This window comes from Sphaerodactylus townsendi, linkage group LG06 (genome assembly GCF_021028975.2).
Source record: "Sphaerodactylus townsendi isolate TG3544 linkage group LG06, MPM_Stown_v2.3, whole genome shotgun sequence".
NCBI lineage: Eukaryota > Metazoa > Chordata > Lepidosauria > Squamata > Sphaerodactylidae > Sphaerodactylus > Sphaerodactylus townsendi.
In genome coordinates, this window is record NC_059430.1 from 85,365,805 (window position 1) to 85,380,913 (window position 15,109).

The 15,109-nt window shown below is 38.8% G+C and overlaps 1 protein-coding gene across 1 annotated transcript in view; it reads left to right on the top strand.

The window, feature by feature from the left end:
• Positions 1-15,109, top strand: part of SLC26A3 (solute carrier family 26 member 3) — a 34,875-nt gene that overhangs the window by 14,829 nt on the left and 4,937 nt on the right. The window contains exons 5-16 of the mRNA XM_048501770.1: positions 1,241-1,392; positions 3,886-4,050; positions 5,206-5,358; positions 6,841-6,923; positions 7,234-7,381; positions 7,483-7,596; positions 7,689-7,766; positions 9,975-10,070; positions 11,371-11,477; positions 12,490-12,559; positions 12,648-12,740; positions 13,636-13,731. Of these exons, the coding sequence (XP_048357727.1) occupies positions 1,241-1,392; positions 3,886-4,050; positions 5,206-5,358; positions 6,841-6,923; positions 7,234-7,381; positions 7,483-7,596; positions 7,689-7,766; positions 9,975-10,070; positions 11,371-11,477; positions 12,490-12,559; positions 12,648-12,740; positions 13,636-13,731 (1,355 nt within the window). The remainder of the gene's footprint in view (positions 1-1,240; positions 1,393-3,885; positions 4,051-5,205; positions 5,359-6,840; positions 6,924-7,233; positions 7,382-7,482; positions 7,597-7,688; positions 7,767-9,974; positions 10,071-11,370; positions 11,478-12,489; positions 12,560-12,647; positions 12,741-13,635; positions 13,732-15,109) is intronic.

A 15,109-nucleotide genomic window follows, 5' to 3' on the forward strand; every position in this document is an offset into this window, starting at 1 on the left:
TGTTTCAGTAAAAATCTGGGTCCTTTTCTCCAATAACTCCAGCCAGCTGAGTTCTCAAAGGCCCCTTCCACACACGCAAAATAATGCGTTTTCAAACCACTTTCACAACTGTTTGCAAGTGGATTTTGCCATTCCACACAGCTTCAAAGAGCACTGAAAGCAGTTTGAAAGTGCATTATTTTGCATGTGCGGAATGAGCTAAAGATTTATTGAAAAATAGAAATCAAAGAAATAAAGCATAAATGCAGTTACAAGAGATTTGCTCAACTGAATGAATTCTTATGGATCTCTCGGGACATCCAGCCAAGAGGAGCTGCTCTTAGCTTAGCCCATGATAGAGTCACCTAGGTTTTGTTCTCTTACTTTCCAAGAAAACTTTCCACCTTGCCATGCGGTCCGCAAAGGCTTTGAAGTGCCTTTTGGTTTCCCCACCCAGCAGATCAAAGATCATTTGATCAACTATCCTTTTTTGCCATGTAGGTGTGACTCTGCTAGTTTTACAGTACTATTCCATCACACAGGCTTTTAATTTCAGCATAGTACATCATACCCATGTTGTAAGAACTGCTGCTCCCCCTTTTTTCTGATCATTCATCCTCATGAAAAAAACTAGAGAACCTTTAAAAACTTTGTTTTTTGTGGTCTTTTGATTGGTCTTAATAAAAAATTATTATACAAAGTCTATTTGGGGAATACTTTGGTGGATCCACACCACTACCTATAATATTTGTATCAGTACATTCTTTGGAGAAAGTATTCCATTACATATATCAAACAACACCACAAGACAAGAGGTTATACCATCAGAATGATGTTACTACAGGCATCCATGCCAACACTAATATTTCAGAACTGGGTGTATACTTTTTGTCCCATGTATATATCACAGAATGAGGCATGGAATAGGTAAATAACACGTATGAAATTCAAAGTTTCACAAGGCTTTAAAGCTAAAGGTGATATTCCATTCATTTTCATGCTGTGGAATGGTCCATTCTTGTACTTAAAGTATTCCCTAATACAACAGAGAACGGAGCTTCACATATGCATTGTAGTCTTTGTGTGTGCACCTGAACCACTTAATCAGGGTTCTATGTATGGTGAAGTGTAGGAACATGCTCTTGCCAGAGCTGTTAATTGGTCTGGTTCCTAAGTTTTTAACAATTATCTGGAACTTTCTGAACTATCCTAGCTCTTTCATACTGAGCAGTTTTCCTCATTTAACATTAATGTTCTACAGGTCCTTTTCCTGTTCTGAGCCTGATGGTAGGAGCAGCCGTTTTAAAGATAGTCCCTGATGACACTGGCAATAGCACACTAACGAATAACTCAACTGATGAACAAAGGGTCATGGTGGCTGCATCTGTGACTATGCTTGCAGGTATCTTTCAGGTGAGCATTTTCAAACAATAGCTACCACTTGTCCCCTGTTTCTTGACCACCTTTTGCAACTAAGTGCATGCAATATTGACATAGCAAAGGTAGTATTTAGTCAGGGATCTGGCACCTTTTACAATTAAAGTGTCAAATTCCATCAAACTTCAGAGCAACAGCTCAACAGACAGCCAGAAAGCTCATTTGCATAACTGAAAATATACATTATGTATATGTTTATCTATATAGTCCCTGTGCATTTAAATCCCTGTGTGCCAACTATGGTTTTCAGAAAGCCATTTTTTTGGCTATTCCACCACTTAGGGTAGCCTGTCTGGTACTGACCAGAGCCCTCTCCATCGCAGCTCCTGCTCTGTGGAATGAACTCCCTGAAGAGGTGAGGGAGGACCCCTCTCTGGATATCTTCAGCAGGTGCTACGCCTGCCTGTTTGCCAGGACATTTGAGGGCTATGAATGGCAGGCATCTTTTAAGGAGGCAAGGAAGAAAAGATTTGGAGGTTATTATTTTATTCTAGCTCAGTGGTTCTCAACCTTCCTAATGCCGTGACCCTTTAATACAGTTCCTCATGTTGTGGTGACCCCCAACCATAAAATTGGTATATATAAAATATAAAAAGACCATTTTCTGATGGCCTTAGGCGACCCCTGTGAAAGGGTCATTCGACCCCCAGGTTGAGAACCACTGTAAATCTAGCTATTATGGAACACTGTCTTTTACCATGAGGCAAGGCAGAGCATAAATGAATGAAATAAACAAATGGTTAATGCTTTGATTTCTGGCAACTTTCATATCTATCATCTTCCCTTTCTGTAAAGCATCTTTAAGATGACTGTTTGTCCCAAAAATATCTTGGCTTGCAATTTGCTTCACATAATGATTATTCTATCCAACATTCTAGCATTCAGTTAACTTAAAGGGCTGACTTTCTTCTCTCTCTTTTTTTTAAAGCAACATTTTGTTCTGTACACATTTGAACCATAAGTTTTTGGACCCCTGGTTTAGTATAAACTATTTAACAATGATTACTTGATTAATAACAATAGATGCCAATTCACTAGACAGGAAAATAGACTTCCTATTTGACTCTCTGGACCACTCTTCTGAAGGTCAAAAGTGAATGGTAGAATGAACTAATATTTGGAGCGCTCTCATCTTCGTGGTATTCCAGGGCAATTTCCCCCTGCTCACAAAACCTGCCTATAGAATAAGTGGCCATAAACTAATTTGGGAATTATGTCAAGTTTCTGTTATTGAACATAGGATAAATCTGAATCCCAAATCAATGGCTAAGAGTCTCAAGCAGAATGCATTTCAGTCATTCACACAACATCCTAGCACACTATTTAGTTAGCCAAGGAGAGATCTTCCAGGTAGCCTGCTGCAACAAGTAGATAGTAAACACTGTACTGGCTACCTGCAGGAAGTTTCTGACGGCAGGTACATTCAAATGTGCATAACTTCAATGTGACATCACTTCTAGAACAAAGGCAGAAGTGACATCTTCATGTTGAGGTGATGTTCAATGATTTTAGGGGAAAAGTAAAGTATTGCTCCAAAACAATGATGTCACTTCCACTTTTGTGTTGAAAATGGCGTCACACATCAAAGGAACAGATATTTTCCCAACCACCACCCTGGTAGCAAGGGAATAGGGTTGCCAGGTAAACCCCTGTCCTTGTGCATCTGGCAGTCCGAGTCAAGCAAGAGCATTGACTAGCAAGACTGAAGAAGCAGCTTAGTTATATTTCAGTTTCACCAGGAGCTCAGTCCAATAGTCACACTGGTCTACATTATCCTGTTATCATAAATATCACTCAGAGCCATAGCAAGGAGGAAGTACACCCACGGCAAGCGTGCGCCCTGCACCTCCACCACGTCCCCAAAGTTATGGACCCTCAAAGGTGTAGCCCACATCTCCTATTAGCTCCCATTGGAAACAATGGGGGATGGGGCAACCCCTTTGGGAGTCCATAACTTTAGACCCCCTGAACCAAACTTCACCAAACCTGGGTGATATCATCAGGAGAGTTTCCTAAAGATATCCTGAAATTTTGGTGCTGCTAGTCTAAAAACTGCGCCCCTGTAGGCCAAGAACTGAAAAAACTAAAAAACACAAAAAACACAAACCTGAATTTTTGCGTGCCCCTCTGGCGCATGCCCGGTGCAACGTACACCCCCTTTTCCCCTTGTAGATTCGCCTCTGATCTAGTCCCACAGTTCTGGCCTTAACTGGTAGGGTCATAACACTAACTCCTTCCTCTTTCAGTCACTTATGTTTGGCGGAGTTTGGCGGTTCAGTAAACCACATACTCAGCACATCCCAGAGCTGGAAAGATTGAAACCTTCTGATTTAAGCTATGCCCTTGGCACAACATATGTGAAGTTCAAAAAGCACTATGTCGTTGTTATTAGTATTATTAGGAAACTAGCATCTGGTATTCCTTGTTTGTTTCATTCCCATGTAAAGATCATGTTGTTTTGTATTTCAGCTATTACTGGGCATCCTACAAATCGGCTTCATTGTTATTTATTTGTCTCAGTCGTTGATAAGTGGATTCACCACGGCTGCAGCAATTCATGTTGTAGCATCCCAACTGAAATTCATCTTCCAATTGCCAGTTCCTGGATACAATGTACCACTGGGGATTATTTGGGTAAGTGTTTCAATCAAACATGAAAGCACTTTGCCACAAAAATGCCTTAACATAATAGTGTCTTTTCCATTTAATTTTAATTTCAAGTGTAGGCTGTTGAATGTCCCCATTAACTTTTCCTGATCTTTCTCCCAGCCGTGAAACCTGAAATGGGCTCTTTTTATATACTGGAAAGTTCTTGCTTCAGACTTTATCTTGACTAGCAATTCAGTGGATAGACTTAAATAGCTGACAGATTTTAGGTTTTACAGAGAATTATACTAAATTTCAGACAGATTTTTAGGTTTTACAGAGAACTGGAGGCAGCGTGATAGAGACATAGTGTTTACATGTATCCCACTATTCTGGTTTCATAGATTTTATAGATTAGAGGGACAATACGAATGACCATGTACAGTATAAGAAATTATGCTTTTGTTACAACTTTTCTAATGTTTCCAAATTAGTGTCTATCTGACAACGATGAAGGGAGGGGGAACTGCGCCCGGGCCCTCCCCACCCCCAAAATCCCCCCGACCCCGCCTCCCCACATGACTGCAATGGCGCTGCCTGGGACAAGCCGCCCCAGATGTTCCCATTGCAGCTACATGCCTGGTATCTGAACCTCTGGCATGACAATATGATCTCAACCTCCCACTTCCCTACATGCCCTTGAATACTTGAATTGAGATATGTTAGTACTAAGGCCCTACCCAGAATAGTTCCAGGATAGCCTGATCTCATCAGATCTCAGAAGCTAAGCAGGGTCGGCCCTGGCTAATATTTGGATGGAAGACCTCCAAGGAATACCAGGGTCATGACATGGAGGCAGACAATGGCAAACCTCTTCTGAACCTCTCTTGCCTTAAAAATCCTACAGGATTGCCATGTCAGCTGTGATTTGACAGGGGGAAAGTATCAAGGCCAGTTCCGTAGCCAAGTTCAAAGAGGAGGACGCCGGTATAGTAGAAGTAGTTTACCAACAGAACAATAAATGGTTGGCTTCACTTCCTATGGCTTGTACTGCTTCCAGTAGTACTGTAAGGACTTGGCTTGGACTTGACAGGTTTCAGTGAAGGTCCAAGAGGAGAAGGCTGTACCTTGCTCAGGTTCACCAAACATTATGAACTAGCCCTGATAAGTGTTGAACAACATTTCTTTTTCATTCCATGACAGACCCTAAAAGGCATATTTGAACGGATCACAGACACAAACATTGCCGACCTTGTCACCTCTCTTATCATCTTGGTCATTGTGTTTGTGGTGAAAGAACTGAACGACCGTTACAAAGCCAAGCTGCCAGCACCTATCCCCATCGAGCTTATTGTGGTAATGAAATTATACTCATTTCCATTGAGACTATAAAAGCCAATAATATAGGAAATAATAAGAAGGATGGTATTTAATAGTACTCTATAGTACTATAGGAAACAACTCAGTCTTTATTACTGAGAATGTATCACTGCTTGAAAAGGGATTGGGGAAAGTGCAGTTTTAAAGTACTTCCAGGTATTCTGTGAGCCAGAATTCCCAGTTTTATTTCCAGAAGGTCTCATTTTAACAGGTGCACCAAACTTAAGAATTCAATGAGCACAGTTTTTCCTAAGACATGAGTGAATTCTTTGCCTGCTGAATTTCTGCCTCCCTATAGAGCACAGGAGCAGCCCTTCCGTAAGTGAGCCTCACAGTTAGACTGCTGGGCTTCTTAAGTTAAGGAATACTGTTTTCTTCACCAACATGGATTATGCTTTGTGTCATATAGTTCCACCTATTTATATCTGATAAGTGTTAAAATTCTCCTTTCAAGTTGTCAAATTGGTATAGATTAGAAGAAAAGGAACAGTGTGATTCAGGTAGTAAAACAAAGAGAGAAGTTGCAGTGTCCCTTTACTATATATCACAAACTTGCTTGGTATTATGAACAAATATATTACATACAAAATAACAGTTACGCAACACAAAAGCATATTTTCAGTCGGCTTTTTCCTCATGCATATGGCTTCCATCAGTTTTCTTTATCCCACTCATCTTCAGCCCACTTTTCAATGACTGGACTGTCGTTATTGTTAAACCACTCCCTCTCTCCCAACCAAGGGTGATTTCAGTTTTAAATGTCCTTTGAATATCAATATAATGCTATAATGTTACAATGATGGTTTAAGCAGATTCTCTGAATTTCAAACTTTCATTTTAAAAAAGGAAGTCTCTAGGTGTTTTCCCTGCAGAGATATGCCTTTTTTCCTTATGACTCCACAAGGGATCAGGCTAGAGACTTACTTTTAAAAAATGAAAGCTGGGAATTCAGAGAACCCATTCAAACTATCATTTCAACACTAGTTATGTTGATATTTTAGGGCCATTTTCTAAAAGAAAAAGAGGATACTCTGACACCACTGACATCTATGATGACAGCACCTTCCCTTGAAAATGCTCATTATTCAAATGACTTGTGGAAAAAATAAACCGACTCCACAACCATAAAAATGCTTAGGGGGCAGATATGTAGAAGAACCCTGTCCACATCAATTCTAGTGCTTATGAATCAATTCCCAAGAAAATCAGGAGTAATTTGAGTGTGCAGAAAAGGTCAAATCTTCCCATCAGATCTGTCTGTCTCACTACTGAAATCTGAATTATTAATATTTGTTACTGATAGCTAACGTTTGAAAAAAGACTAGACAATAGAGAGGGAAGTTTAACAAAAGTTCAGTAACCACATGATAAATAATATGTCAGCTAACAAGGAAGTAAAGATTAGAAACAGAGCAATGAATAGCTTAATCTTAAGTAGGATGTTTTGCTTCCTTCTAGACCGTCATAGCAGCTGGAGTATCTTATGCCTGCGATTTTAAAACAATATATAAGGTGGACACTGTTGGATCCCTAGAGAGGGGGTAAGTACATGCATTTCACTACAAGTTAAATTTTGACTCCCTCCCAAAAAAATTACATCTTGATTAAAAATTAGAAGAGTTACCTAAGGTAGAGAATTCCCTAGCCTCCATGATTGTCCTTCTGAGGTTGTACAAAGATGTTAGGGATGTGTCTAGATTTTCTCCTAAACCTGTTATAAGCCCTTTTGTACAACTATCAAGCTGTAAGTAAACAAGCAAAAACAAAACAAAACACATTTAGCACATTGAGAAAGGTGCCTGTATCAACAATTTTAAGCCCTTTGATGAAGTTTTCTGACTTTGCTTTCAGATTTCAGGCTCCAGTTGCACCAGAAATGAGTGTCTTCCAAAGCTGTGTGGGTGATGCTTTCTCCATAGCAATTGTGGGCTTTGCTGTTGCCTTTTCAGTGGCCAAAGTGTATTCCATCAAGTATGATTACCCTGTAGATGCCAACCAGGTAAAAAAAACAATGCCAGCTCTCACCAATTTGGCAACAAAAGTAAGATTCAGAAATGTTTCACCTGACCAATAAATATAAATATCACATTGATTTTGAAGGAATTGGTTGCCTTTGGAGTAAGCAACATCTTTGGTGGTGCATTCAAAGGATTTGCGGTAAGCACTTCGTTGTCAAGATCTGGTGTACAGGAGAGCACAGGAGGTAAAACGCAGGTATGATGCAGTTCAGGATCATGGAAAAAACTTGAGCTGCGAGAAAGTAGTGGTTCTAGAATAAAAGTTAACAATGGATTTTTCTCACACAGATCGCTGGATTCCTTTCAGCTATTATTGTGATGATTGTCATCTTGGCCATTGGTCATCTCTTAGAACCACTGCAGAAGGTACTGGCTTTTTTTTCTCAACAAAGGTCATTTCCGAACAGTCAAAATATCCTGGGTTGAGCAAGAGAAATTTCCCTGTGCAGCAAAGAAGTTCACACAGTTCCCAGTCCTAAAGCAGGTTTACCCTGCAATATTTCCCTAATCCCAGGGTATTCAAAAACCACCAAATTGGTGATTCTTTTCAAAAATCTCGAGGTGAGCCTGCTAGAGCCTGCTACCGAGTGGACACCATATGGGAGCAGAACCAGTTCATTTTTCCCGCCCAGCCGCCTGATCTCCCCACCTATCATTAATTTAAGCTGCCACTCAAAAACAACTGTCAATCAGAATGTGGGGCACCAGGCATACTCAGATATGCTTGCAATGTAAATGCAGAAGTCCCGGGCTTGTGCAAAACAAACTGGAGCATTTCCTCCTGGTCTTCACTGGATTCCTTCACAAAACAGGCAGCCATGCGAATGGACAAACCAGGATAAAATAAACCAGGATTGTAAGGAACCAGTTCTACACAGGTATAATTCTGCCATGCGGAAACAACCAAATATTCTGTGCTATAGGAGCAATTAGAAATTGTATTATTTTAAATTTATGACACAATTACCAAATCTTTCTTGGATCTGTGGAGCTACAAAATGTGGATTAAATTTAATACCTGTATCTAACTGATACATAGCAGTCTAGATTAGACCTAGCAGAACCATTTGATGGTAGAAAGCACTGAGTGTTACAATGGAGCCACTTCCTGTAGCATCCAAAAACTGCATTAATCCCTTCCACCTTTGCATCTGCAAAATTGTACTAGCCAATTACCAATTTTAAATAGTTTCAGAGTATGTTGCACCATTCTCAAGCTAAACTCATGGCCTGTGACAGACTTAATCTAGAGCTATCTAGTAAGAGTATCTAGAGTATCTAATCTAATCTAGTAAGAATAAGCCAGAAGAATGCATAGATAAAATTTGGCCTATATAAAGAGAAGAATTATATACCTGTTGCTTCAGGACTGGTTGTACATTCCTTCTCTTTCAAATTTCACATATGGAGGATTTGTCATCAGAGTCGGAAGCTAAGGTTTGATGTTCAGAGATAACTCAAAATATTATGGTTTCTGAGTCAGAAAATCCAAGTGATGTCCCACTTAACAGCAATAACATTAAATAATTTATCAATTTGTTGTCCTGTAACTGTGCTGAGAATTTGACATCCTTCTGCCTAAAAGTAGGACTGGACCTATGTTGCTTATATAGATAATTTTGAATCCCAGTGCAGTTTGGCAGAGAATTCTAGCTCTTTTGTGGGTGTCTACAGAATAAATTTCAAAATGGAAGAGCATTTCTCCCCCATAATAGTAAAAACAACAGTGGATTGTGTAGACCTGTTAACTTCAATTCAGTGGGCAAGAACCAGTAAATACTCTTCACCAAATGCAGAGCACAAAATAAATACTTCAATGCCATCACTTTCTGCAGAGTAATTAAGCATCATGTTACAGCATAGGGTTGGTTCCTGCATTACACAGACACAAGCATCATGAATCCTTTCCCTTTGCCTGGCAATCTTTCTTGAACTCTGGGAAGGTTATTCCTGGGCCTGTGGAATCTTAATGTATTAACTGCTACATGGACTAGGAAGCTGCAGCAAGAAAGAGAAAGAGCCAAAATTCTGGGGTTGGAAAGGACTTCTGGGAAGAGGGGAATAAAGGAAAGATATGCCTGCACCTTTCACTGATATATTGTGGAATTGAACTTTAAGTACTACAAGCAATAAAAGAGGATTTCTTAGTGCAGGATCCCAACCTTACTGAGCCTGCAGACCCTTCCAGAATTTTGAGAAAAGGTAGCGGGGAACCACAAAATGATAATTGTAGCCCTTGCTTTTCAGCTTTTTGGAGCAAGTCAAGAAAATGTTCAGGTAATAGAGTGATTATTAGGGTTATTAATACTTGGGCAATCACTCTATCAACAGAACTGAAATAAATTGCGGTAGATTGTCTTAGTTGTTATCTGTTAGTCTTTGAGGGATCAGAGACTCTGATGGGGGAATCCAAATGGCACCACATTGGGGATTGCTGTATTAGTGGCGTATACTAAGAAAGAAAGGGAAAGGAAGGGAAAGGAGCAGTGATACAGATTATTGTGTTATGTTATCTATTATTCTTTCCTCTGTCTAATGTCATTGCTTAAGGTCTATTTAATTTATCATTTACAGTCAGTTCTTGCAGCTTTGGCTCTTGGCAATTTAAAGGGAATGCTGATGCAGTTCAAAGAGATAGGAATTCTATGGAGAAAGGACAAATATGACTGTGTAAGTAAACAATAGTTTCAGTGCAATTGCATTTGAGGATGGTCTAAAAATCTTGTTAAAGTATTGTGAAAGTTGGCTATTTGGAGAACTGTATTTGTCAATCCACCTCCCTTTGACTATCATCTTTATTCATAACCTGCCTGACCAAAAAGCAGATGTTGTTCAGGGGGGATGTATTTGCAACACATGGCTGGTGCATGATGTATTTTGTATTGTTATTGATTGTTTTTCGAACAATTGTAGAAATGTGAAATGCAAGTTTGTGAGTTGTACTTTTTCACTACAATTAGAAGGTATTCACAGTTGCTTATTCCTATAAGATGACAACTATAATTTTGAAAACAACAAACTAAAAAAGGATTAGAATGGCAAGACTTATCTGCATATTTTTAGAGGCAGATCAGCAAAATACCAGATAGTAGCATTTGGGGAGATAGCCCACCACTTCCTTAATACCTGACCTACAGAAATGCCAAGCAAAACTGTAACTAAGCTCTTTTTTCCCCCCACAACAATTAAGGGTAAATATTCAGTTCCCTTTTTTTCCTGTGATTCAAATTAGAGGTAACTTATAATGACCCTGTAGAGCTTTCATGGCAAGAAGACATTCAGAGATGGTTTGCCATTGCCTGCCTCCAAACAATGACCCTTATGTTCCTTGGAGATTGCCCATCCAAATTCTTAACAGGACTGACCCTGCTTAGATTTGAGATGTGGATGGTTCCTGAGACGCTGGCAAATGCATTCCTCGAACCTTAGGGGAGCCATTTTTTAATTGTCTGAGAAAAAATTATTGTGCTATAACAACTCAAAGAACCCTATGGTTCTTCACACTCATGCAATGTTGTGTTTTGGGGAATCTTGACAAATTCTTGCACATTTGGGGACCCATGGGACAGCAATTGCCATGGTCACTAACACTGATGGGGAGGATTTTTTCAAGAAGTAAGGAACTTGGAGGGAGCAGAAGGGAAAGACCATTCCTCTCTACTATTGGGGATCTGCTTAATTGATGTATACAAGGTTAAACGGAAGATTTTTGTACTGTGTCTTGAGGAATGAATATGGATAAAACCTTAAATGAGACAGAGTTGTGGGAATCCACTCACCCTCAGCAAACTCCCTGTCCCTGCTAAAATGTGATTGCCAACACTGAACACAATTCCATAACTAAAGTCATCTTTAAGAAGTTTCTTAACTCACTTGGAGCTACAGTTTAAAGCCAGACATTTAGAAATGAACCTTGTTCATAGCTTTCCACACGTATTAATTATATCTGGGATATATTGGTTTTTAACAGCTTATTTGGGTAGTGACGTTCCTAGCTGCTGTTCTTCTGGGTCTGGATATTGGACTAGCAGTGGGAGTAGGATTTCAACTCCTGACAGTTATATTCCGTGCACAATTGTAAGTAAATATTTATTTCTTTTTGTCTTGCTTATAACCTCAATGTACCTTACAGTAAAATCTATAAATAGAATTGAACACAAAACATCTCTACAGTGAAAATAAAACAATACAATTAATTAATCATTAAACCATTATCAATAACTAATATATGCTAGTATCAAATTATCATAAAAATGAAATGTTAGGCAGAACAATCAGCCTTCTCACGTGCTCCTATTGACAGTTAACTTGTAGGAATATGCTTCATGCTATGAACCCCCTTCCACACAGTCACATTTTCTAGGTGTCTGTTTGGACTGCTGTGCACTCCCCAACTAATTTAATGAATGCATAGTTCACACATTGTACTCCATCATGGATTCCATTTGCATGATAATCTTCAACATGTGTAATGTTGATCCTATCAATATCCTGGAGAATCTGTAAGGCAGCTCTGAGTTTCAGAAATAAGTACAGTCCATTATATTTTTCCCCCAGGATATTTCATTACAGGGAATAAACCTACAGAGTGCAGGAGAAAAATTTCTGCACTGGTAGTAATCGTAAAAATATGAAAAATGGTAGTTGCACATCCTGTAGGAAACTTTTGATACCATCATCTTGAAAACAAATTTTTCCCCAAAATTATAGAAAATATTATTGTTCCTGAATCTAGTTCAGACAGGTCAATCAGCTCCACAAGAATACTTGCAAAATTCACCTCCAGAGAAATAATATTGGACCAAAGCGCACAAAGGGTGTAATGCTGTTTAGGATGGCATAGTTAATATATCAATGTGTGACCTGCCCCTGTTGAAAAATATTGTGAGATATTGTCATATGACATAAACATGGGGTTCTCTACAAAGGATTATCTGATAGAGATGACAATTATCAGGATTATCTGAGGCAAAGAAATTCCTTTAAATCTGTGGTGGCAGTTAAATTTATATCCTTACTACAAAGCCATGTGTTCATTCTTACTATGTGGCATTCAACTCTTTTCACTTTCCCCTAATTTATTTTACAGTCCCAAATGCACAGTGTTGGCTAACATTGGAAGAAGTGACATCTACAGGAACAGGAAGGATTATACAGATGTAAGAATCTAATGTTGTAATGTTAGCTCAAGGTTGCAATAATATAGAACTGGACATTTTTAACTAACCTGCATACTTTGTGACACAGATATATGAGCCAGAGGGAGTGAAGATTTTCAGGTGCCCGTCTCCCATCTTCTTTGCTAATATTGGGTTCTTCAAGGACAAGCTGATTGCAGCGGTAAGAATTTTATTGAGGATAATATTCAGCAGGAACTTGGTCTATATAAACTTAGTCTTCTCTTCTTCTTAAATTTTTGGGGAATTCCAAACTATTCCTGGAATTTTCTTGTGATAAATGGTTTAAAAAATACATTATTAATATATACTGCTTCACCTTCCTTTTGCTCCTTGGCAGCTTAGAGCATTGTGCTCATTTCTAATGTTCATTTAAATGATCTAAATAAGCACAAAACAGCTCACATGCTAACATTGCTGTTGAAGGCAAACTACTTTTGCCATATTCTTCTTGAATCCCTGCTGCTGACCCTTGGCCAGTCATTTTCTCTAAGCCTAACCTCCCTCACAGGGCTGAGGACAGAATGGAAGATGGGATAACAATGTTGTAAGCTGCTTTGGGTTGTAGCAAAGGTGATTTCCTTTGTCACAATTCAGAATAAGATGGTTTGGCAGCATTGAAAATGAGCAGAAATGAAAATGTTGAAAATACCAATAAAATATTATGTCTATATACATGAGAGAGTTTAATGTAACTTTAGAGGAATATCAGAAAAAACATGTAATTAATTTTCATTCCTGTTAGAAGTTCTGATCACATTCTGAATAACGGATAATTATACCCAGGCAATGGGGTAAATTGACAATCTGCAGTGGCAGAAGCAAATAATCAAGTGTTCAGTGGTTGTGGGATTGGCCAGACTGAAAAGGATGACAGCTAGGCTTGTCATTGATGCACCCACAATGTGTAAACCCCCACCCTAAAGTGACAGATATACTGTATTTCAGGGAACACAGGACATATGCTATATAAATACAGTTCCCTATTACACAGTTAAATCTAGTACTAAAAACCTCTTTTAAAGCAAGTTTTTGATAAACCAAAACAAATGTCTCAGGTTGGTTTCAATCCATTGAGAGTGCTACGCAAGCGGAACAAAGCCCTGAGGAAAATCAGAAGGATGCTGAAGAAAGGAGAACTTCAAGTGACCCCTGTAAGTATCCTGAGTTCATGAGGGCAAGCTGAAGCACACTGGTGTGTGTCTGCTCTTAATGTTTTGTGCCACTTTTCACTGCATACACTTCTTTCTGCCACTTTTTGCCTCAGAAGCAAAAAGAGGTAGGCATAAACCTTCAACCTAAGTGTCCCATTAATGTCAACAATATCTTACCTAGTCACAAGGTTTTGACAGTAAAACATAATGGTAGAATAATTGTTTGCTTATCCTTAATGTTTAGCAAAAAACAAGATTCAAAACACAAGGTTTATGGCTAAAGTAATAAAGATAGGATTTTATAACCCAAATAGAGGGAGAATCCTCAGTGCCTCAGCAAGTAATTTAATTCCCTGTAAAGTTCAACCAAAAACAAAAAAGTTAAGATTTTTATAACTGAAAAAACGTTTTAAGATTAAACACAGAACTGGAACACAACTGAAACTTGATTGTCTGAGGAAAAACTGAATCACCATCATAGATGGCAAGAAAAATTTTCCACACACAGCTGAAGCAAACCAGGATAGCTCTTTCTTATCAATATGGTAGTGTCCCTATACACACCTCAGACCCAAACCTAGTTTATCTTTGCCTAAATGATTAAGCACCATAGTCCAAAAGGCCAGATTAACTACAGGAAGGAAGGACTATCATTAGTGAGGTATGAAGGTGAAGAAACAATTTTCCACCAACCACTTTCAGATAAATTTGAAAAGCAAATAGGGCATGAAGGTGTCTTAATCAACTGTTGCATCATTACTTGGCATCCATTTCTATTCTAAATCATGTTCAACACAGTATTAGTTACATGGTGGCTCATTTAAGTCCAACCATAGTGAGACTCTTACACTTGGCAAAAGGCCATCTAGAGAATCTCAGAGTCACAATGAAGAAGCTCTGTACTAAATTATTATTCGATATCTCTCAGTTGGGTCTGTGGCAGTGTTGAGCCATTACATATAGTTCAGACAAAGCTGCTGTTTGAATACAACCTGAAAGGGAGGTGGGAAAGTGGTTGATTGCAAAAATCAGGGGTGGGGGAAGGTTCATTGAATCCAGACCTTTGGAAGTCTATGGTAAGTATGTGTGTTGCCAAAGAGTTATCGGTAGCTTACACAGATTAATATATTTAGAATAAACATACTTTTATGTGGATGACATATAGCAAGCTGCCACCAGCAGACTTCATGCTTTATTTGATTAGCAATGCCATCTTTTAGTAAAAGGTAGAAAATGGAAGTTCTTAGGATATTTGAGAGATTATAATATCAATTGAAATTTTCCACAGCTTACGTACATTAAAAGTTGACACACCTCATAATTAAAATTATTTTTTGATCTATCTAGATCCCAGGGCTTATATTTTAAGAACCCAGGT